Here is a 22,799-nt window from a genome sequence, read left to right on the forward strand (position 1 = left end):
TCCAGACAAGCTCAGAAACTGAAAACCTCGCTCCTACATCTCCAAACCTCCACAATCCGACCTCCAGCAGCTCTGCCGGCTGCCGCGGCTCCGGACGGTCTGCTTCAGCGCCGTGGCCTGACTGAGCAGATAAAGGAAGGTGGATCACGGCAATGAGCTGACCCGATTCTCAAACACAAACTAGAGCGAGCGCTGTGAGCTGATTAGAGGTGAGTCTAATCCTGTCCTGGACAGAGAGATCAGACAAACGAGAGGACGGCGAGCTGAGGAAGCAACAGAAACAATCAGCCTCCTATTAACTGATGGTTGTTATTAGCAAGTGGGGCTGCTTTGCTGACATCCTGGATCCGCCTCCAGCCGGACTCCGGCTGGTTAAAGTACAAATCTGTGCTCAGATATTCATCTGTAAACTGTGGTAACATAAGTGTGTCGCTACAGACTCTGCAAGGTCATGAATGCAGTGAATCAGTATTTATTAATAATAATGTTCCTACTGTGACAGGACAACAGGACCTAATCCTTCCAGCTCAGTGTGAGAGTCTTTACTGCTGTTTATAAAACAGAGATGGTGGGACGCAAACACCAACCTTGCTGTCTCTCCACCCGACGGCTGTGGTGTGGACAACGTGTTCCAGGTTAGCAGGTTCTGTAATAGTTCTCCACCTTAACTTCCCAATAAACCCTGACAATATACTTTAAAAAATGCCAAGAAGGTTTCTTGGGGTTACGATGGCAGCCATAAACCAGAAGGTTCTAGCTGAAGTCTGCTGCCGCGAGAGTAAAGATGCTGACTCAAAGACGAGCTGGTTGTGTTTAAATGTCGTAATTCGGTGTGAAAGGACTCGGATCCGGATTAAAATAATTAAACCGTGTTCCGCTCTAACCGGGTCTCTGTCTTACTTGGCCTTCTTGCGCAGCAGTTTTTCGGACTCGGGGTAATGCACCAGGATCTCTGCCAGGTCCTTCTTATCCAGGATGAACAGGTTGGCGAATCCGTGGGCCTTCACGTTGGCTGTGCGCCGGTTTCCTCCGCCTCCCGCCAGCAGACTGACCAATCAGAGACCACAGAGAATTTTTCAAAACATCCTTTATTATGATTATTGCTCATAAAAAACTAAACTACTGACATGATTTCACTTTTTTGAAACGTTTAACACCCTATTGGGTAAATTTAATTCTCCCTCTGCGGTATGAAAGCTTGTCTGTATTTTCATCATTTTAATTTTAATTTTAACAAAACATAATCACAGTATGATGATATATCTATAATATATTTCAGTCTGGAGCGCTGCCCAGGCTCACATCCTGAGAACGATTGAGCGTCTTTATTTGCAGCCGCCACATGCAGCTTTTTAATTGTTTAACAGGATGACGGGAAGCAGCTCTGACCTGATCTCTCCAAACACCGAGCCAGCTCTGATGGTGACGAACACCGTCTGCAGGTCGGGACCGCCCACCACCTGAACCTCGCCCTGCTTGATGATGTACATCTCCCTGCCGATCTCCCCCTGAAACACACACACACACACTGTCTGTGTCACCATCAGCTCAGTAACACCTCCGCCGGCTCGACAGGTGTGTTCTTACCTTTTTACAAACAAAGTCTCCGGGCAGGTACACGACAGACTTGAGCCTCGTTAGCATGTCAAACACCATCTGCCTGTCACAGCCCTGAGACACACACACCCACACATATTTATGCATTCATGTGTATAAAAAAATGTTTTTTATGTAAACGGTAAATTTATTTTTTCTTCGCCGTTTCTGACCTGAAACAGGGCGACTTTACTGACGATGGCGTAGTTAACGTCCACGGCGATGTCCAACCTCATCTTAGTAGGAAGCTGGATCAGAAGCTCCTGCTCATCTGCACACGGGACACCACAATGCTCAGTGCTACTTTGAACTCAACACGAGGCGTTCAGGGACCAGGTCCCTGAACTGGGACCAGGTTTCAGACAGCTTCTCTCAGACATTTCTTACCCAGCATGCCCTGGCTCTTCCAGGTGTAGTCGTACCAGGTCTTGATGCGGTTCTGGACCTCGCGAGGGATGTTGTAGGAGGTCATGTACTTAACTGTGCTGTCCATACAGGCACGGTAGTAGTTCTCCCCAGCAGTCGCCGCTCCAACTACATCCCTCATCTGACACATCGCACCAAAAACCAAAGGGGGCGGAACCACGTCAGGTCATGGATGGCCAAAAAGAAGCAGAGCTGTAAACGGGGGTTTTACCGACCTGACCGATCATGATGGAGAAAGCAAAGACGCCAACAAAGTAATTAATGAGCTGGAAGCAGATTTCAAAGACGGTGGTGGGGTCGGGCAGTCCTCCAATGGTGATCAGCGTCTTCACGGCAAAGTAGTAACAGCGGATGTACCTGCGGGAGTGAAAACAGTCCATCGATTCATGAAGAGCTTCAGCTTTAGTTTAGCGGAAATGCAGTTTTAGGATATTTTGATCTGATTTGAAGGCGTCACCCAGAATTTCAAACTTCTACTGGGTTTTCTTTCCTTCAAGGATTTCAGGAAAATGCAACATAAAGCTGACGAATCTGTGATATTTAACATTTAATTATATGGGTAAATGCAATCAATAACCCAGCCACAGCTGTGAGGCCAAACTAACCGTCACCTGTGGATCAGAGACACAGTATAAGATTTACATCAGAAACTGTCATTTCCTGTGTTGGGTCTGTTCCCACAAACCCCGCTAGTTCTAGAGACTTATTCATCATGAAAGAAAACAAGACAGTCGATCGATCGATTACTTGCGCAAGGGAGGCCTCATCTGTGTCCAGCACGAAATGACCCCAAATCCAGCCTCCTCTCGCTGCCTTTTATTGAGAGACAGTTCACACAAAACACAGCAAAGCAACGCCCACATGGTTCTAAGGCATTGTATGTATATGTGTGAACCTAAAATCAGCCACAATCATCCCAGTGCCGAAGAAGTCTCCCATCTCCAGCCTGAATGATTACCGCCCTGTGGCCCTCACACCGGTAATCATGAAATGCTTTGAGAGACTAGTCCTTCAGCACATCAAGGATTACCTCCCCCCAGAATTTGACCCCCACCAGTTTGCATACCGTGCAAACAGATCCACAGAAGACGCCATCGCCACAGCCCTCCATGCTGTGCTGAGTCACCTAGAGCAGCGGCAGAGCTACGTCCGAATGCTCTTTGTGGACTACAGCTCAGCCTTTAATACAATCATCCCGGACATCCTCATCAACAAACTGGTCACTCTTGGCCTCCCTCCTCTCACATGTGCCTGGATAAAGGATTTCCTCACAAACCGGCCCCAGACTGTGAGACTCGGCCCTCATCTCTCCTCGCACACTGAGCACCGGCTCCCCACAGGGCTGTGTGCTGAGCCCCCTCCTGTATTCTCTCTACACCCACGACTGCAGTCCGACCCACAACAACACTCTCATCATCAAGTTTGCTGATGACACCACGGTAGTCGGACTCATCTCAAAGGGAGACGAGGCAGACTACAGAGAGGAAGTCCTGAAGCTGGCAGCCTGGTGTTCAGAAAACAACCTGGCACTGAACACTAAGAAAACCAAAGAGCTCATTGTTGACTTCAGGAGACACAACACCGACTTGGCCCCCCTCTACATCAACGGGGAGTGTGTGGAGAGGGTCCACACCTTCCGGTTCCTTGGTGTCCTCATCTCTGCTGACATCTCCTGGACGGAAAACATCTCAGCGGTCATCAAGAAGGCCCAACAGCGGCTGCACTTCCTGAGCGTCCTCAGGAAGTACAAGCTGAACTCCAACCTGCTGCTGACCTTCTACCGCTCGTCCATTGAGAGCCTGCTAACCTACTGCATCACGGTATGGTACGGCAGCTGCACCAAGGCAGATAGAGTGAGGCTTCAGAGTGTGGTCAAGACAGCACAAAAGATCATCGGCTGCCCTCTCCCCTCCCTGATGGACATTTATTCCTCTCGCTGCCTCAGCAGAGCAGCAAACATCATCAAGGACAGCTCCCACCCTGGTTTCAACATGTTCAGCCTGCTTCCCTCAGGGAAGCGCTGCAGGTGCATCAGCACAAAAACCCACAGACTCAAAAACAGTTTCTTCCCCAAAGCGATAACCACCCTGAACTCACACATGCACTGATAACACAGCCCCCCACTTCCCACTTCCTCTATGGACCACCACTATTTATACCAATTCCATGTGCAATAACTCAACTGTACATACATAACACTATTTATTACATATTACTTACGGCTTGTAAATTGTACATTTTATATATATATATATACACATCTTCTTCCATATGTTAATACTGTCCATATGTATATAGCGCTGCGGAACTGTACCCCCCCCCAGCATGTTTACACTGAGTAGGAGATGCTCTGTATCTCATTGTACAACTGTATAGTGACAATAAAGGCATTCTATTCTATTCTATTCTATTCTATTCTATTCTATTCTATTCTAACCTTTATATGTAAGTAGGAATGTGTGTGTGTGTGTGTGTGTGTGTGTGTGTGCGAGACCTCCTGCTGACCAAAGGGTCATAAAAGCAGGAAGCTTACAACACAAGAAACAGATCTTTCAGATAGGATGTATCTACAATAAAACCTCCCCCAACACAAAGTGGTTAGAGGTGCTCAGGATCAAAGGAATGGCTTTGATAATACTGCTTGAACTAAGACTGTACAAATTTAAGAAACACAATGGCAACATTCAACAATTAGACCTAACATCCTGTCAATTACAGAGTGAATAAAAGGTTTTGTTACAACAAGTCGGTGACCCTGATGTTAGTAAACCTGTCCACTGATGTCTGAGCTACAACTAAAACCAAACCAGATACAGTCGAAATGAAGCACGATCACACTGCAGCAGTTTCACAGATGACGTAACTGCCATACGGTCTCTTAATTTTGCCCTGTTGAAGAGCAAACAGTTATGGCTCTTTTATATTCAGATTTCTTCTTTCTTCCTCATTCTGACATCCAGAAACAGACCGAATCAATCTCACATTGTTAAGATTGAATCCTTCTTATTGCAAAAATATAAATCTGAATTCTTACGCGTTGCCTTTTCCGTTATAGACCCACTTGGTGGATCCCAGTCCTTCATAATCGGAGCCCCAGTAGAAGAGGCAGGCGTTGATGTGCAGGGAGTACAGCAGGTACATTGAGGTTCGGATCACCCTGACGTACAGAAACAAAAATAACATCAAAATTACAAGGACAGCAACAGGACAGAGATCTCCTGAAATCAATTATTATTTAACCTGGGCGTTCCTCAAGGATCAAATCTGGAGCCACTACGAATGCATTTAGCCTTTTTGCAAATGGTACACTGTTTTTGTTCCTCTGGGTAAAAACCTTTTTGGCCTTTTTTGGTGCCTAAATGACAAAACTTTCTCTCATCAGAATAAAACTAAAATGATGATCATTCTTATCAGCTGAAAAAAACTGCACCATGTCCCTGAACCTACTTCTGTCCCTGCTACTGGAAACTTTCATAATTTATGATTCTTTCTAAAGTAAAAGAATAAAATTGTTTTTTGGTTGTGTATTTTATATTTTTATGCTGTTAAATGTAATATTTTGCTGTTTTTATGTTGCTGTTTTCATATTTTTACATTTTCTATTATCTCTGAGGCAAATATTTCTTGAGGAAGTGCAGGGCAGAGTAAAAAAAAACATTTTTCATGATCGGAGAAAAGACGTTTAATGAGGTTTGTGACATTTGAGACCTAAATGACTGATAAACCTGCTGAAGGTAAACGAGACAAACTACACCCTCAGCAATGAAGTGAAACACTTCCAGGGCGACCGTCGTGCCTGTTACATGGAGAAATTGAGGGCTTATGTTTACTTACTGCCTCCGGGTTTGTTTGATGCTGTGATGATGATTTCATTATGTCATCAACAACGCCTCAAATTACACGGGACAAGATATGAAGACCTACAAATTTTGGGTGTGTCTCAGTGTTTTGTGCCAGGATGGGTTCAAACATCAAACACAGGAACGATAACAGGTGGACACCGGTCACTGCTGAGGTCTTTAAAACATTTTCTTTACATTTTCACCTTCACTCCAACCTGAACAGTGATCCTGAGTGATGTTATGTCCAGACAGTGTGGAGTGTGGCTGGAGACCTTCTCACCTGTAGATGTACGCTTTCTTCATCACAGATTCCATTCTGTCGTTGAACTCGGAGAAAACCATGTACTGAGAGAGGAAAACAGAGGTCAGCTGTTCATCCTGACCACACAGATCAGCTGTGAACGAAGCACAAAAAGCTTCTGACCTTTAGCAGGCGAGGGAACCTCAGCAGAGAGTTGACTCCAGTGAAATAGTAAAATACCTCCAAAGGAAACAGGCTGATGATGTCCATCTGCAAAGCACACAGCAAACACTCACCGGGGGAAACCAAAGGGTTAAAACCATTCTAGAGATCTGAATCCAACGAGCTCAGAGGACCTGAATATAAAGTACGGAGACAGCTGAGGCTGTGCTGAGTTTAAAAAACTGTGTGCAGAATGTAAAGACACAAAAATATCAAAGATGCAGACTCGTTTGTTTTGTTAGGATTCATGAATCTACAGGATGTTAACATCTTTTTTCCAGCAGCGTACACATCTTTTAACATCCACATTATGACCATTACCAGATACATCAGCCATCACTAAAGGCCACATTTAATAAACGGGTTTATATTTATACATCTTATAAACCCACCGGTCCTGTTTTTAAGACTTGTCTATTGGCATCTTAGATTTTTGAAGCCAGACCTCATAAATGTGCTTTATCACTTTTTTCCCTTTAATGTGACCATGATTCACAAAATAAAGATCAGGTTTAATGTACTAATATTTAAAACTGGAGACTGAGACTATAAACTGTTTTTAATGAGGTCAGAGTTCAGGTGAGCAGCAGGCTCATTTTCTCAGAGACGTCTTTACATTCAGACTTCTTTCTACAAGCAGAGTAGTCGCCCCCTGCTGGACTTTAGAAAGAATGCAGGCTTCCACACAGAGTTAAGATTTTTATATACAACAGCAGATCCTAAACTTCAGATGACTGCAGCAGTTTTAGAAATATGAAAATCTTTCCTATCCCAGCCAAACCTTTAGTGACAGCCGTGTTTCTTTCTGATTATTTTTGATCCCATCATTTTAGTTTTTCCTGCTATTTGAAAAAAAGAGAGTTCTGGATTGAGAAAAGGTCACAAAGGGAGGATAACGTTTGTTATTTGATGTGATTTGATTTGTTTTTAAAAAAGGGAATATTCATGTAAAATTTAAACTAAATTACAACATTATTTTTTTAAATTATTCATTGTATTTTCTGACTTCCTGTGGCCCGCCTGCAGTACCTTCACCATCCACCAGGTGGCCCTGCCCCAAAGTTCTCACCTTAAATCTCTCCGTGGTCATGTAGTGCTCCCTCATGTCCTTCTTGTTGCACTGCAGAAAAGAAGTTCCAGGTGAAACATGGTGTTTGTGAAAGTTTACGAGATAAAATCAAAGTTATTTGTCGTTTCATTTCTGCTGACCACGATGTCTCCTCCGCGGACGAACTGCAGCCTGGGCTGGAAGACGAGGATATCAATGATGTAGATGAGGTCGCAGGTGTAGTCGGCCAGCAGCCACAGGTGGATGTTTTCAGAGGTTTGGTAAGGAAACGCCCAGCGGACGGGGATCAACCATACGTTCCAGTTCCACGCCGCCACCACGAAGAACAGCCAGATGACGTAGATCAGGTCTGTGGGGCAGAAATCCACAGTCAAACGTCTCTCTGACCTTCGTACATGACGGAAAAAGACGAACTCAAAAAAACCCCTGCTAGCAGAGCGTTGACTCTCGTTTAACTTCATGTTCTTACTGCAGCGCCACCTGTTTGTGGTGACCTGAACTTCAGATAACCAAGAACCTGATCCTTGTGTAATGCACCGTAAATTCGTCCCCCGAGGTGACAGTCTGACCCGGGGAGATGACCTCACCTGACGTGTTGTGTTTCATCTCAAACCAGCTCAAAAACGTTTTGGCCACCAGCGTGATCTTTGCTCAGCAGATTTCACTTCCTCTGACTTCGTCCACGTCCCAAAAATAAGAGTCAAGTTCAATCAAGTTTTGATCCAACCTTTTACAGAGGAAGTTCTTCATATTTAACATGAGCAAAGACGTTTAGGTGACTTCAGCTCAGTGACTTTACAGACTGCTAATAAGTGCCGGCTTTATGGAGGATAACCTTAAAACCTTACGGTCAGTGCGTCAAGTGTGACATCATCACATCCCTGTGACCCCTGATACAGGCACTTACTGTGTTCTGGACTCTCTGCACCTGCTGAGAGGTGTCTCAACTCACAAAAACCTCCACAGGATACAGACGAGACTGCACAGCTTATGTTTTACACTTTGCTCCAGAAGGTGCCCTGATGCTGCTGCAGCATCGCCCTCTCAGTCGTCTGGGACCCTCTGAGCTCCGCACTGATCTATCTCTGAAAAGATGTTAAAGACTGAGCTGCACCTGCTGGGCCAGAGTTTGAAGATCCAGAGGTGCACGACAAGGCAAAAGGACACCAAAGCAAGGTACGCACTGCCGTCCACAGGGGAAACAATCTACTTCTTCGTTTCTTGGCTCCTCCCTTTAGGGGTCACCACACCAGCTCTGTCACACCAACCCCCTGCAGTCTTCCTTCACTAAATCCATGAACCTCCACTGAGGTCTTCCTAGCAGCTCTGTCTTCATCCTCCACCCTCCCTCCTCTGCACATGTCCAAACCATCTGAGCCTCTCTGAGCTGTCCCTCTGATGGACGCTCGCTCCCAATGAACATCTGAACATCTTCAGCTCGGCCTCCCATGTTTGTGTCAGTGCCAACGAATCACAGCAGGTCTCACTACCATCCTGTAAACCTTCCCTTTCACTCTTGCTTCTCTGCTTCTGTCACAAATCATCCCTGAAACTCGTCTCCACCCAACTCAAGAAGCTGAAGCAGTGGGTGAATATGGCTGTCCTGAAAAGTGCGGTGACGGAGAACTCGATTTCTCACCAGTGAACGGGTCGATGCTCGAGGGGAAGCGGAACTCCAGGATGGCTCGGAGCCAGCCAGGCATCGGGGGAAGTTTGGGCAGATTGGGAATTTTGACCTCATATCCCAGAAGCTCAAATTTAAACTCCTTCTCCTCCTCCTTTTCTTCTTCTCCTCCTCCTGCTTCTGTGGTGTCTTTCTTCTCCTCTCCTGGGGGAGGCGGGGGAGGAGGGGGAGGCGGAGCTTTGCTTGGAGCTGTAGGGATCAGAGAGGAAGTGCGAGAACGTCATTTTGATGGTTTTACACTGATGCAGCTGAAAATCATTCAGTATTTAATGCAAACAGTTTAATCTCATCATTTATTCAAACCCTTCATGCACGAATATTGTTAAACTCATATAATCACTGACCAAACCACTGCAGCAGCGTTTTGATGCAGGATTTGGATTTGATTCTATTTTATTAAAGCTTCTGACTCGACCTGACTCGTGAAACCGGTTTCTACGTACAGGCTGTGGGACTTTCTTCCTCCGATTCGTCCGGGTCGATCAGCCGTTCTTTCTGCCGCTCCGTCCGACCTTTGAACAGCCTGACGAGCTCGTTGAGGCGGTCCTGGACCACCACGCTGCCGATGCTGGCCGCCGACAGCGGACGAGTCCTGCAAGAGGAAGAACGGGAAGGTAAACATGGTGGACAGACAGATGGAAGCAGGGAGCTCACTGTGAGTCTGTGGGGTTTCTCTCACTCGTCGTCTGCAGTCAGGTGGTCTCCCTGAGTGGTCCACGCTTTCAAACCAACCCTCAGCAGCTCGGGATCGTCCTCGTCTGCAGACACATCACCTGCAACACTACAGACATCAACACGGACACGTGGAGAGGAAACAATAAGATGTTTCAGCCTCCATTAAGTCCAGATTCAGTATGTCAGAACACATTAAAGCTGTCAGAGACTGATGCTCTTACTGAGGTTAAAGGAAGTCCCTCCATCCAGAGCACATCAGCCCAATAAAAAATGCCTCTAAAACGTTAGTCAGCTCAACAAATCAAGAAACTGTGAATCATTTTCAACATTTCAGGGAGAGGGTTGGTGTTTCAAGGCCCAAAGAGAACCCAAAGCTTTTGCGGAGTTCAAACACAGACTTCCTTTTATCTTCATCAGACAGGGACCAGATCGGAGTCCTGGACAGAAATTTGTTTAATTTCATTTATAGTGGTTGTCTGCTCTTCCTCCAGAGAGCCAATCGGGATTAACATTTCAAATATTAGTGGGCGTGGCCTCTGCAACTGAGAGGGGGATGGTGAACCCTGAACTGGACCTCTGCACCGTGTTTGTGCTGTTGGAGCCTTTCGCAAAATAAGTGCATGAATTTTACTCCTTAGACTTTATGTCATAGAGTAGGGTGACCATATTTTGATTTCCAAATAAGAGGACACTTGGCTCAGTCATGAAGAACTTGCTTAAAGAAACATATTTAACATATTTAAACGATGCCTCCTCTGTGCGGTTAATGAATTGTGAAATAAAATATGTCATATAGGATTTTACAAGTCAACAAGTGCAAAAAAAAATAACTTAAAAGCCTCTGGAATTAAATAATGGTAGAGAAATAATGCCTCATCTGCATAAGAAAAATTACCAGTCCTGGGTTGGTATGAGGGAAATTTCTTTTGCAGTTCGTCTGAAAAGATGCACTTGCGTTTTGGGATCTTTTAAACATCATTAGGCGCATTGCTGCACGCTGTGAGCCCAGAACAACTTACAAGCACTCACAAAGCAACAGTTCGGGTATGACGTCACACACATGGGTCCTCTGTTGGACTATAGGAAAACCCGGACATTTTTATCAATCTCGAAAATCCCCCTGGACAGAACGTGAAAAGTGGACATGTCCGGGGAAAAGAGGACGGTTGGTCAGCCTATCATAGAGGATTAAAACGGCAACAATTTTTGCCAGTGGGATTAAATGGGTTAATGACATCATGTGACCAATAATATGGCTGCTTTGAGGTCACGGTACTATTGTAGTGAGAGAAATTGACCAAAAGCGCAGGTGTCAATATGATGCTCGCATACCGTCTGTGGAGCGAGACAATCTTAAAGATGTGTTTATCGTGGTACGACAGGACATCACATTGGCCACTGAATCAGCTGATGGTTGTCTAACTTGTGTAGTAGAAACAGAAAAAAGCTGGTCTCAGTGATCAATGACAATAAAGTCAAGACTCTCCACCGACCCATCCAGATAGTAGCCTTAAAATAACTGCCCAAATAACCACCCAAGACATCACTCACACGGCTGCTGGCGGCGAGACTAGCTTCTAATTTCGACCAGATTGACAAGTCATCTTCATTAATTATTTCAAACACAGTTTCAGATTCACAAAGCTTTTATTCTAGCTCTGTACACACACATAAAGAAACAGCTGATCAGCTCACCTACATTTACACTTTCAGAGTCTCTAAAGCTAATCTTCAGTTGTGGAAACACACGACAAAGTGATTCTAATTTAATTCTTTGAGTTAAAAACTGCTGTGTGTATTGACCAGTAGTGTTTGTCACTACTGGGCAGTTACAAATATCCTTTGCTCCCATTGGTGCCTGCTTTCATTAAAGTTGCGAGAATATTGACTTAGGACCCGCCCACTGCATGTTAATTCCATCTCTTGTTGCTACACGTCGAGGAATTTCATTGATATCTGAAGATTTCTGGTTATGTTTGAGATCAGCAGGTACAAAATTACCACCTACTGGCCAATCGGATCTCTGGAAAAGCAGGTCTCCATTCCTGTAAAATTCCTTGGATGTTTGTGTGCTGAAGGTTTCGAAGACCGTCTGTTTTTAGACTTAAATACTACGATAGTGTTTCCCCCTCACACACCGTAACATCTGTGTTTAGTTAAATATGTGTTTAATGAGCCTGCTGCTGTCCATGTTTCTGATAGAAGCTCTGCCTCTTTCAGGTGAACATGTTCACAGGTAGATAAACCCTGGGTTAACTTATGGAGCTGAAGACCACCTTCAGGTGACCACTGACCCTGACAATGATAACATGGATATGTCAAACTTCCTTTGGCATGCAGGCCTCTGATCACGAAGATATGAATCAGTTTAAACAGTTTAAGAAAGGATGGAGTTAAAGAAAGATTTAAGGAAACCATTGATTTTAATTCAGTGCTGTGTTTTTAATCATATTTGGAGCTGTTAGATGTTTTGCTCAGCAACTTTTAGCAGGACAAGAACAACCATGAAAGGATGCAGAGTTGGACATGAAGACAGGATAACACAGACATTAAACATGGATGCTTTCATACATTTACAAGTCTTAGCGTGGTAACAGCGCCCCCTCAAGGCCGTGAGCAGCAGCATACATGTCGTATGTTACCTGAGCTCTGGGGCTGTGAGATTGTTGGGTTCTGGTTCTGGGGTGGTGATAATCTGGGGGATGTTCAGACCTTTCCCTTCCATCACATCCATCGTCCCCACCTTCAGCTCTGAAGCTTCAGCCAAACGTTTACTGCAGTTTTCTGAGGACCAGAAAATAAATGCAGTTGGACCTCAGGCGACGTGTTCCTGTGACACGAATAAACTCGCCCTCAACTGAACCGCATTTTAGGTCGACATGTTAAACTGCTCTTTCCAAAGCACCAGCGCAACTTTAAACTTTTGCTTTCAGTTATTTGTAGATGATAAAATGCTGATTGTTGCCCCTGGATGTTTAGTTTATGTTAAAGGCAAAGAGCGTCACATGAAAACAGACTGGACACATCCAGAGAACAAAACAAAAAGAACTGATGAGGTTTTACAGTAAGAAAAATGTGTATTTAAATAAATATATACATTTTTATACGTTTACGGGCCAAGTATGTTCTCCAGTTTACAGATGTGTGGTGTTTACAAAAGTTATTCAGCATTAAATATGTAAAACTGTCTGGAAATAACCCCAAATCGACAGAAGCCCCCTTGCATTTAATGTTACCAGCTCGATAAATGGCCTCTCTTACTCTAACAGGTCACAGAAAATATGATGCAGATAAAGTCACATGGTTTCTCTTCAATCTTACATGAGAGTCACAGGGCTGAAGTCCAGTTTTGATTTCCTGTGTCCACATAAATGGAGCAAAAACTGATTCATGCTTGCTTAAATATTTCAGCCTCGACAGGAAATCTGCATCAATCTGCTTCGTGAAAATCCATCACCAGGGGCAACAACGTGGCAGATAAAGAACTCTTCAGTAACAAATCCCATCACACAGACTATCGCGAGGTAAACATGGAGATTCTGTTGCCCAGTTTTGTTGGTGATTCAGCTCTAAAAGACTGATTAAAACACAGCAAAGGGACAAGCACACAGCCTACAGCAGCTCAGACATCCACCTCCTCCTGATTACCTGCGGCGCGCTTAGCTGGCAGCTGATGGTGAAGCACAGCGGAGCTGCAGAGCATGATGGGAGTGAGGATGAGGAGGAAATGGAACGTTCGGAGGCACTGGAAGTGTGTTTGTTTGGTGTGGCACTTCAAAGGTTTTGGTCTACACAGAATTATATGTCTATGAGGTGTCTCTAAGAGTCTGCTGGAGGGGGGTGGGGGTTACGGCTGCTAAGGATCCTGGGAGTTGGAGTTAAGGCCTCTGAAGCGGCTGTATATGCTCATACAGCACTGCTGCGCCTGCTTGGTGAGCTGCGACAGCTCCTGGGTCAGCTGGGCGAGCTCTGGTGGCGGCGCCGGCACGGACAGCGTGGGAGGGGTGAGGTTATGGTCACGCATCAGCTTTGTGCAACTCTCCAGACACTCGGCAGCATGAGGGAATCGAAGCAGAAAGCTCTTTATCGGAGAGCAAATGTCAGGAACTAGACAGAGAAACAGCAGTGAGAAGGTGAGAACTCCTTAAACCGGACCAGTGAAGGTAACGAAGGGCAAAGAAATCCATGAAGAAAGAAGTCGGAACAAGAGAAACGAGAAGACTGAACAGATAAAACCTGATTTTTCAGTCTCACCTCCACATCCACCTTCTCCTGCTTCTGCTGTGCTGGTCTGAGAAGTAAGAAGAAAACAATCATTAAAAACAAGATATGAATGTCAGTCTGGCCCGCAGTCACAGGAACATGAAATATGGTTGAAATTTCCTTAGAAAGCCAGTAAGTGATTCTCAAGTAGAGATGCTCTTTTCCAACTGTTTCCAAGGAACCACAGGAAGTGGATTTATCACCGAAATCCACACGAGCTAATGACCTTTAACACCAACAGACTGATCTCCACGACAGCTTAGCTACCTCGGTCCTCTGATGAAGACCACTCAATACACTGAAAGCTCAGGATAAAGTCAAGCAGCTGGAACTCCTTTCTGACATTTTAGGTGAAATATCTGAGATAATCAAAACAAATTAATCAGAGATTAACTCCTTCGAAGTACGTATAATTCAAGTTGTAGATTGCTGGGTTAGGAAGTGAGAACATACCAAAAAATTAAGAACAATAAATAACAGTGCCTGTGGTATCTGGCACCAGGTCAGCAGATCTTTCAAGTCCAGAACTTTTTCTAATATGTCCTCCAATAATAAGTTCTCCAAGTTCCTGGATTGTCTCTTAGACTTTCACCAGGTTCTTCCTCTTGCTCTCCGGAAAGAAGCCACAAAGATTCAGAACCACTTTGACCCGGTCTTCTGTACATTCCTCCTTGTTCTCAGGTCTTGCTAACTACAGGAACCTTCACATTTTTCACCAACTGAAGTCTAAGGAAAGATAACTACACCTCCCTCTGTGCTCTTCCATCTTCAAGCTCATGGAGGGACACCGATTCATTCCCAAACCGGTCGAGAGACAATCTCTCCAGCTTGTGTTGGTTCCACCTCACATGGGGTCTCCTCCTGGTTCGACATGCAGCAGGCGTGCAGGAGACATCCTGGGCAAATGATGAACCACTGCAAGTGGCTCCTTTTCAGTGTGTAGGAGTGATGGCTCTACTCTAAATGAGTTCCTTCCCTTCCTCTAAAGGACAGTCCAGACACCCTTCAGGAGAAGCTCTTTCCCACAGGCTGTGTCCTCGACCTCATTCTTTGGGTCACTACCTCCCGACCAAAGGTGAGGGTAGGAAACTAGATCAAACAGCCCTTCTGTCAATCTACCGCTCATCCGTCAACATATTTGAACTCCTCCGCTTGGATCACCCAACTACCATCTACTAAAGCAGAATCCAGGAGACCATCACCTGATCCGTGGTAGTGGGTGGAGTTTCTGGAGGCAGTGGCTCAGGTTGTTGGGAGACTGGTTCTGCATCTGTTGAAGGAGTGGCTTCCTCTGGTGCTTCGGATTCGGTGGGTGGAGTTGGGGGCTTGTGGGTTTCGTTTGGAGCAGGCTCCACCTTTTCCACTTGAGTTGTTGCTTTGATGTCATCTTCAGCCGGGCAGACATCTACCATGCACCTGATGAAGAGGAGCAGCCGTCATTAACACCACAGAATAGCGAACCAGACCTCCACAAAAGCTGCAGAGCTGATCCTTCTGCACTGACAAGCAACAATTCACAGCAACGTTCATGTCAGAGTTTACAGTGTGAGGTAATGTCTCAGTGAGTTTCCTATGAGAAGCATGTGGACACAGGAAAACTTGCAATTGCAATGTAAGTGGCTTCTGTTTGAGGTATAATCTGCTGTGGAAGGATCTCATAGGGAAATACTGACATTTGTACCCTTGGGTCCTGTTTTTCTAAATTATGAGAAAAAATGTTTGCAACTGGTCCAACATTCAGACATAAGGCTGTACCCTGAACCCCAGGGGGCAAATATCTGAGGTGAGATCTTTTCTCATTTTTGCCGTTCACTGGATAACGTTGTTATTATGGGTGAGCGTGTACTTTTCAGAGGACACAAATCGCATTTAAACACATCAAATTCTTTCTAGAAATGGTGAGCCAGTTTAGTTTGGTTTATTTTGTTAATTGTTGTCGGTTATATCAGAAATAACAGGACGCTGACAACAATATTTGAGAACATCAATATAATCGATTACAATACCTGCCCTGTTCAAACAGCATTGCTAATGAAGATAACACTGGGCCGTGCCTGGACCTGTTAGTATTTTTTTGTTCTAAGTAATCAAGGTAATTGATTATACAAAAGGAAAAATGTGCCCTCTTGGCTGTGTCTTGGACTGAATCTTTAACTATAGTTCAACCATAATGAAGACACCAGAAGCAGCTGAAACGTAGCTGGCTGACAATTATCCTGTGTGGTTATACCGCCTATAAAAAAAATCCAACCTACCTTTTGAGATCAGCCCTGATTCACAGAAGAAAAGTAGGCAAGACGCAGCAGAAAATAAAGATAAATGTAATCACTGGAAAAACTGAAAGAAGCAACAAAGCTTCTACAGAAGTAGCACATAGTTTCTATGCCCAGACGTTTACTATTTGAACCAAAGTCCTGCCCTGATTTCTGGATAACCGTAAACTCTGTATACATACAAGAAAGGAAACATCTAACAACAGAAAGTTAGATGGTAACAGCCCATCTACTATTAGTGCCGACGGTTGTTTGAGACCAAAGAGAGCTTTACCAGGAGACTCCATCATGCCAGTTTGCTGAAGTCAGGCCTTTGTCAGGGTAACGAAACAAGCTTTACTGGTCACATACATAATCATACAGAGTACAACATGCAGTGAAATGTATCGTGTCGGAGATACGATTCGGAGATAAGATGAGTGTCGGAGATAAGATTCCTTTGGCATGAGGGGCCTAGCCAGGACCCTTACTGGATACTGGGAGGGAATCAAACTTGTAATTTCTGCTCCAAGGGTGTGTGGTCTTACCACTACACTATCCAGTTGCCAAAAAATTGCCCATTGTCCACTTGCCGAAACTCAGGACCCAGGGACCTTGAGATCTTCAGTCTAATGCTCTCCCAACTGAGTTATTTCAGCTGGCTGAGGCTGACTTTCACCGTTAACGACAGGAATCAGCTGATTCTTCTTAGGTTAAATCTGTGGTGTGAAGTTGTGTTGTTCAAAGCCTGGCCTGCTGTGCATTTTGGGGCCGAGCTGTTATGACAGCTGGCTACGCTGGTGCAGATTGGGTTTGAACTTTTTATAAATATGTATTTATGTACAGGTGTCACTAATGAGACACATTTAAAATGTGTTAACAGAAGAACTGTATGGCCAAAACACATGTAGGAAATTAAACAATGTGTAGGCTGGATGTCATCAGTGACCCATCTTAGGCAGTTCTGGATTTTGTTTTAACTATATGGCAAATTTTTAAAAAGTCTCTAACATTTATCTTGGGTATACAGTTTAATTCAATTCAATTTTATTTCTATAGCACCAAATCACAACAACAGTTGCCTCAAGGCGCTTAAAGCTTTAGTTTAACAACCGAATGACTACTTGAAGATTTGAAATAACCAGTCCTCTTTAGGAGGGCTTATTCATTGGAGCTAGAAAGGAGCCAAATAAAACCTGGTAGTGAAATAGCCAACCAACTCCTGCAAATACACTGGACTCTTTAGTAGCCAGGCAACATTTGTGTTATGGAAAAGTAAACGAGCTGTGAACCAAGTTTGAGGAAGAAGCTATGGGAGAACTGACTGCGGGGCCCTCTGGTTTTATCCATCAGGATATTCTCCAAGTGACAAAACTGATTTCAGCTCCTAGTGGAGCGAGTCAAGTTCGAGCAAACACCTTCTGTTAAAAAGAAGAGATACCAGTGAGGAACAGGGCAGGACTTCAGTTTGCTCTAAAAAGCCGTAAAAAGTTTAAAGCTTCATAAATCTGATAATGCCACCAGGTACGTCAGCCTCTTAGTGCACGCTTGTGTGCAGGAAATATGTGCAAACTATTCGTGTATCTTTTAGTTTCTTACTCTACAAGCAGACCAAATTCTATGACCAAACTTACTGATCAGATTTAGTCTCTTCCTCAACAGTGGTCTTCATTGTATCTTCCTCTGTCACTTTATTTTCCTCGGGACTCTGATTCTCTGTGCTGTCTTCACTGTCCTCCTGCAGGTTTTGTAACCTGAACAGCGTGCAGCAAATTTTAAATAAGATGAAGAGTCCTGATCAGACACTTGAGACAGCTGAGCTCATCTTTCAACCATTCTGAAGCTAAAGGCGGTAGCGACAGAGCTAAGCAGAGAGCAGCGAAGGTGAACATGAAGCCTGCTGTTAAACTAAAGAGGCTAAAGCTTTACCAGCAGAAACTGTCCACAAACTACACTAATGTTATCCATGGACACATGCATATGCACACAGCAAACCTTTGGAGGCCTCATGTTGAAAATGTTGACAAAATATTTCATAACTCTACAAGAACAGAAACAAGTTGCACAGAGCGACAGCAACGATCTCAAATCAATTTTCTATCAATTTAAAGAAAAACAGGCTGAATCCATCAATAATGCTTCCTATTCCAACAGCCTGTTCTTTGAATGGGACCTGAATGTATAGTATTTTTACGATTTCATGTTCTTCTAATTATTTTATATGCTCTCATAATTACAACATATGGAAGTCTAATTTTTCGAGGTTTTATTTTTTTTTACATTTAATGACCAGTCGACTGGTTTGAGGAACCTGACTGATGTGGAAGGTCAGTGTTCAGGGATGGATGTTACAGATGGCGTGACATAAAAACAGCTGTTATGAATGACACTTGTGGTGTATAAACCGACATCAGGGGTCTGTAGCTTTCAATCCATGAGCTAGCATGAGATACAAAATGAATGCGATATACACAAAAGATGTTCTGCACTGTTATCTTTCTACATACTGTATGACCTGTATGTCCTGTACAGTGACATTGATGCATGTGTGTATACTGAATGATGATAGCAAAGTGTACTTGGAACTATACAGGGAGTGCAGAATTATTAGGCAAGTTGTATTTTTGAGGAATAATTTTATTATTGAACAACAACCATGTTCTCAATGAACCCAGAAAACTCAGCAATATCAAAGCTGAATGTTTTTGGAAGTAGTTTTGAGTTTGTTTTTAGTTTTAGCTATTTTAGGGGGATATCTGTGTGTGCAGGTGACTATTACTGTGCATAATTATTAGGCAACTTAACAAAAAACAAATATATACCCATTTCAATTATTTATTTTTACCAGTGAAACCAATATAACATCTCCACATTCACAAATATACATTTCTGACATTCAAAAACAAAAACAAATCAGCGACCAATATAGCCACCTTTCTTTGCAAGGACACTCAAAAGCCTGCCATCCATGGATTCTGTCAGTGTTTTGATCTGTTCACCATCAACATTGCGTGCAGCAGCAACCACAGCCACCCAGACACTGTTCAGAGAGGTGTACTGTTTTCCCTCCTTGTAAATCTCACATTTGATGATGGACCACAGGTTCTCAATGGGGTTCAGATCAGGTGAACAAGGAGGCCATGTCATTAGTTTTTCTTCTTTTATACCCTTTCTTACCAGCCACGCTGTGGAGTACTTGGACGCGTGTGATGGAGCATTGTCCTGCATGAAAATCATGTTTTTCTTGAAGGATGCAGACTTCTTCCTGTACCACTGCTTGAAGAAGGTGGCTTCCAGAAACTGGCAGTAGGACTGGGAGTTGAGCTTGACTCCATCCTCAACCCGAAAAGGCCCCACAAGCTCATCTTTGATGATACCAGCCCAAACCAGTACTCCACCTCCACCTTGCTGGCGTCTGAGTGGGACTGGAGCTCTCTGCCCTTTACCAATCCAGCCACGGGCCCATCCATCTGGCCCATCAAGACTCACTCTCATTTCATCAGTCCATAAAACCTTAGAAAAATCAGTCTTGAGATATTTCTTGGCCCAGTCTTGACGTTTCAGCTTGTGTGTCTTGTTCAGTGGTGGTCGTCTTTCAGCCTTTCTTACCTTGGCCATGTCTCTGAGTATTGCACACCTTGTGCTTTTGGGCACTCCAGTGATGTTGCAGCTCTGAAATATGGCCAAACTGGTGGCAAGTGGCATCTTGGCAGCTGCACGCTTGACTTTTCTCAGTTCATGGGCAGTTATTTTGCGCCTTGGTTTTTCCACACGCTTCTTGCGACCCTGTTGACTATTTTGAATGAAACGCTTGATTGTTCGATGATCACGCTTCAGAAGCTTTGCAATTTTAAGGCTGCTGCATCCCTCTGCAAGATATCTCACTATTTTTGACTTTTCTGAGCCTGTCAAGTCCTTCTTTTGACCCATTTTGCCAAAGGAAAGGAAGTTGCCTAATAATTATGCACACCTGATATAGGGTGTTGATGTCATTAGACCACACCCCTTCTCATTACAGAGATGCACATCACCTAATATGCTTTATTGGTAGTAGGCTTTCGAGCCTATACAGCTTGGAGTAAGACAACATGCATGAAGAGGATGATGTGGACAAAATACTCATTTGCCTAATAATTCTGCACTCCCTGTACACCTTCGCTTTGTGTTGTTACATGACTTACTGTTGGCTAAGGTCAGTACAGTATAACTTTACATGTAGTACTACTTAGTGTTAGCAGTTGTTTTTAACTTAGATGTAGCCAACTAGCCAATAAGCATTTACACTCCAGCGATTTTTTCAAGAAGTAACTTGAGGATACTATGGTTAGCTAGCTAGCTAACTTAGCTATGTAAGCTATCTACAGAAATATGGTGATAGCTTGTGATGTTATTTGATAAAGTAACTTAGAAAAACCTAATTTATCTGCACAAACAGCCCTGGGAGTGAGGTGTGTGAGGTAGCGTACAAATCTTTAAGACTAACAAGTAAGCTAGTGTTTGCTTACATTAGCTTTAGCTTTCAATCAAAGAGCACCCATCAATAAAATGCTCTGCTGACGATAATCCTCATTTCCCCAAACTTCAATTTGGCTAGACAGCATTCATTAGATGAAAAAGATTTTTTTCTAGTTATTGTTAGCTAATGTTACAAGCTAATGTGGCATCCTTTGATTTTAGTGCAATCAAAGATGAGAGAAACCAGCCTGTTGTTAAAGGCAGCAAAGAGAGCTGGGAAATGTCTCTTTTCATGAAAACTTACATGTTGCTGATAGGAGTTCAGCAGTAGCATGTAAGTTATTTAACACCCTGTTCAACCCAACACTTGAAATATAAAGTGCTATGTGGATTGTGTTTGAGATAAGAAAATTGTTTCACCTGTCCCACCACTTTCAGGTGATATAAAAGCTGCAGCAGCCTAAGCTAGGAGCACAACAGCAGCATGTAAGACAGCAGTGTTGTTATTTGGGCTTCACGAAAGGAAACTTACTCTGGATCATCTTCGTTTTCTTCTTCCAGGATATTGGGCAGCCTGTTCAAAGCAAATAGGAGCAACTCGAGGTTTCAGGTCACGTTGGACTGTTTTCTGTTTACCATACTACTGCTCAGATGTTTGCGATACTACAAGGATCTTTTCCTGATAAATCCCAAAAAGCTCATAGGTTAGAGCACTTTGCCATGGCGCTGCTTATGTGTGATGTTTTGAATTGATGTGACTTACTGTTCATTGGACTCTGGTAGCGTTTCTATTACAATCTTAGCTGAATGCTCCACCTCGAGCTGGCGGACTGCCTCCTCTGCTGCCTTCCTGGCCATCTCCTCGGCCACACGAGCCGCCTCCAGACGCTCCTGCTGCAGCCTTTAACAAGATCAATCAATAGTCATGCATGGAAGAAATTATGTGACACTTAAATAACAAAGACATCTTGCTAAAATTGCTCCCCAAGAACGCCCAAGAGACATCATCATCCTTATTGCACATATGAGACAAAAGACTGAGGCTAACCTTTCCTCCATGTGAGCTAGGACTGCCTCTCCAGCCTCCTTTTTGATGCTGTCAATCAGTGGACTCAACTCATCCACCTGCAATTCTGCATCTTCAGTCTGCAACCAGCCATGATTTTAGTTACGTAGCAACAGTTCACTCGAGCAGTCATCAGTCACCTAATGAACTCTGGTAGCACCATCATAACATTTACACAAGGCCTTCATTAGTATTACCTTATCCTTCCACATGGTACCGAGACTGGACTCTGATTCTGAAAACATTGGCAGACATAAACCGGTCCATGGTGCAAAAAAAGGTTGGGGACCGCTGCCATATATCACACTATTTACCACAGTGTTTACAGTTCTACTGCCGTTTCATGTTTGCCATGGTACTGGAATACTGGTATCCTGGCTCTGCAAAACATACTATGGTACAACCAGTACTACAGTGGTATTTGAAGTGCTGTAGTACCTAGAGTGCTTACTAAATAACTTATTCTGGTAGTACCAGTTTCCCATTGAAAGTGTTTATTCAAAAATGACCATGGTAACATTTAGATGGCCACAGTACCAGCACTGGTATTAACACTTATCCTTCCAAATGCCACTGGGGATATTGGACCCTTGTTCTTAAGGACAGAAGTATATACACCATCTACAATCTTTACTGCAGTGGTAATAGAAGTGCTGCCATTACTTTGGTGCTACCATGGTGGAGTGCCCTGTAGTTACTGTGGAACCATAATACCAAACATGGTACCATATAAATAGACACAGTGCCTACACTGGTATTACCATGTTGATTTTCCCATGGCACTGGGATACTGATATCCTGAAGGACATCTACTGGTAACTGAAGTGCTGTCATGCCTTTCTGGGACTACGACTGCAGGGCTGCTACCATACCACTCTTCCACATGGGTTAGTACCATGTTAGTACCATGTTACCTGTGGCACTACAGGTAGTTACTGTAGAACTACAATTTGATTTAAAATACTTATATTCATAGTGAGTATATTATGCTGGTGTAGCTCAGAGCTG

The 22,799-nt window shown here is 43.9% G+C and overlaps 1 protein-coding gene across 4 annotated transcripts in view; it reads right to left on the bottom strand.

Annotated features, from left to right (window-relative positions):
- cngb1a (cyclic nucleotide gated channel subunit beta 1a) overlaps positions 1-22,799 on the bottom strand; it is a 39,521-nt gene that overhangs the window by 3,293 nt on the left and 13,429 nt on the right. For 2 of the 4 annotated variants that reach the window (XM_019361464.2, XM_019361455.2), the window contains 22 exons: positions 21,774-21,871; positions 21,489-21,626; positions 21,258-21,299; positions 17,905-18,024; positions 16,274-16,288; positions 15,221-15,434; positions 14,010-14,046; positions 12,398-12,539; positions 9,760-9,861; positions 9,524-9,672; positions 9,036-9,269; positions 7,537-7,745; positions 7,397-7,447; positions 6,289-6,375; positions 6,145-6,209; positions 5,057-5,179; positions 2,238-2,379; positions 1,984-2,143; positions 1,770-1,867; positions 1,588-1,671; positions 1,390-1,508; positions 901-1,047 (listed from right to left, as the gene is read on the bottom strand). In XM_019361464.2, the coding sequence (XP_019217009.1) occupies positions 901-1,047; positions 1,390-1,508; positions 1,588-1,671; positions 1,770-1,867; positions 1,984-2,143; positions 2,238-2,379; positions 5,057-5,179; positions 6,145-6,209; positions 6,289-6,375; positions 7,397-7,447; positions 7,537-7,745; positions 9,036-9,269; positions 9,524-9,672; positions 9,760-9,861; positions 12,398-12,539; positions 14,010-14,046; positions 15,221-15,434; positions 16,274-16,288; positions 17,905-18,024; positions 21,258-21,299; positions 21,489-21,626; positions 21,774-21,871 (2,576 nt within the window). The remainder of the gene's footprint in view (positions 1-900; positions 1,048-1,389; positions 1,509-1,587; positions 1,672-1,769; positions 1,868-1,983; positions 2,144-2,237; positions 2,380-5,056; positions 5,180-6,144; positions 6,210-6,288; positions 6,376-7,396; positions 7,448-7,536; positions 7,746-9,035; positions 9,270-9,523; positions 9,673-9,759; positions 9,862-12,397; positions 12,540-14,009; positions 14,047-15,220; positions 15,435-16,273; positions 16,289-17,904; positions 18,025-21,257; positions 21,300-21,488; positions 21,627-21,773; positions 21,872-22,799) is intronic. The other 2 variants (XM_019361460.2, XM_019361468.2) reach the window with 2 other exon arrangements.

Source organism: Oreochromis niloticus, linkage group LG1, assembly GCF_001858045.2.
Source record: "Oreochromis niloticus isolate F11D_XX linkage group LG1, O_niloticus_UMD_NMBU, whole genome shotgun sequence".
NCBI lineage: Eukaryota > Metazoa > Chordata > Actinopteri > Cichliformes > Cichlidae > Oreochromis > Oreochromis niloticus.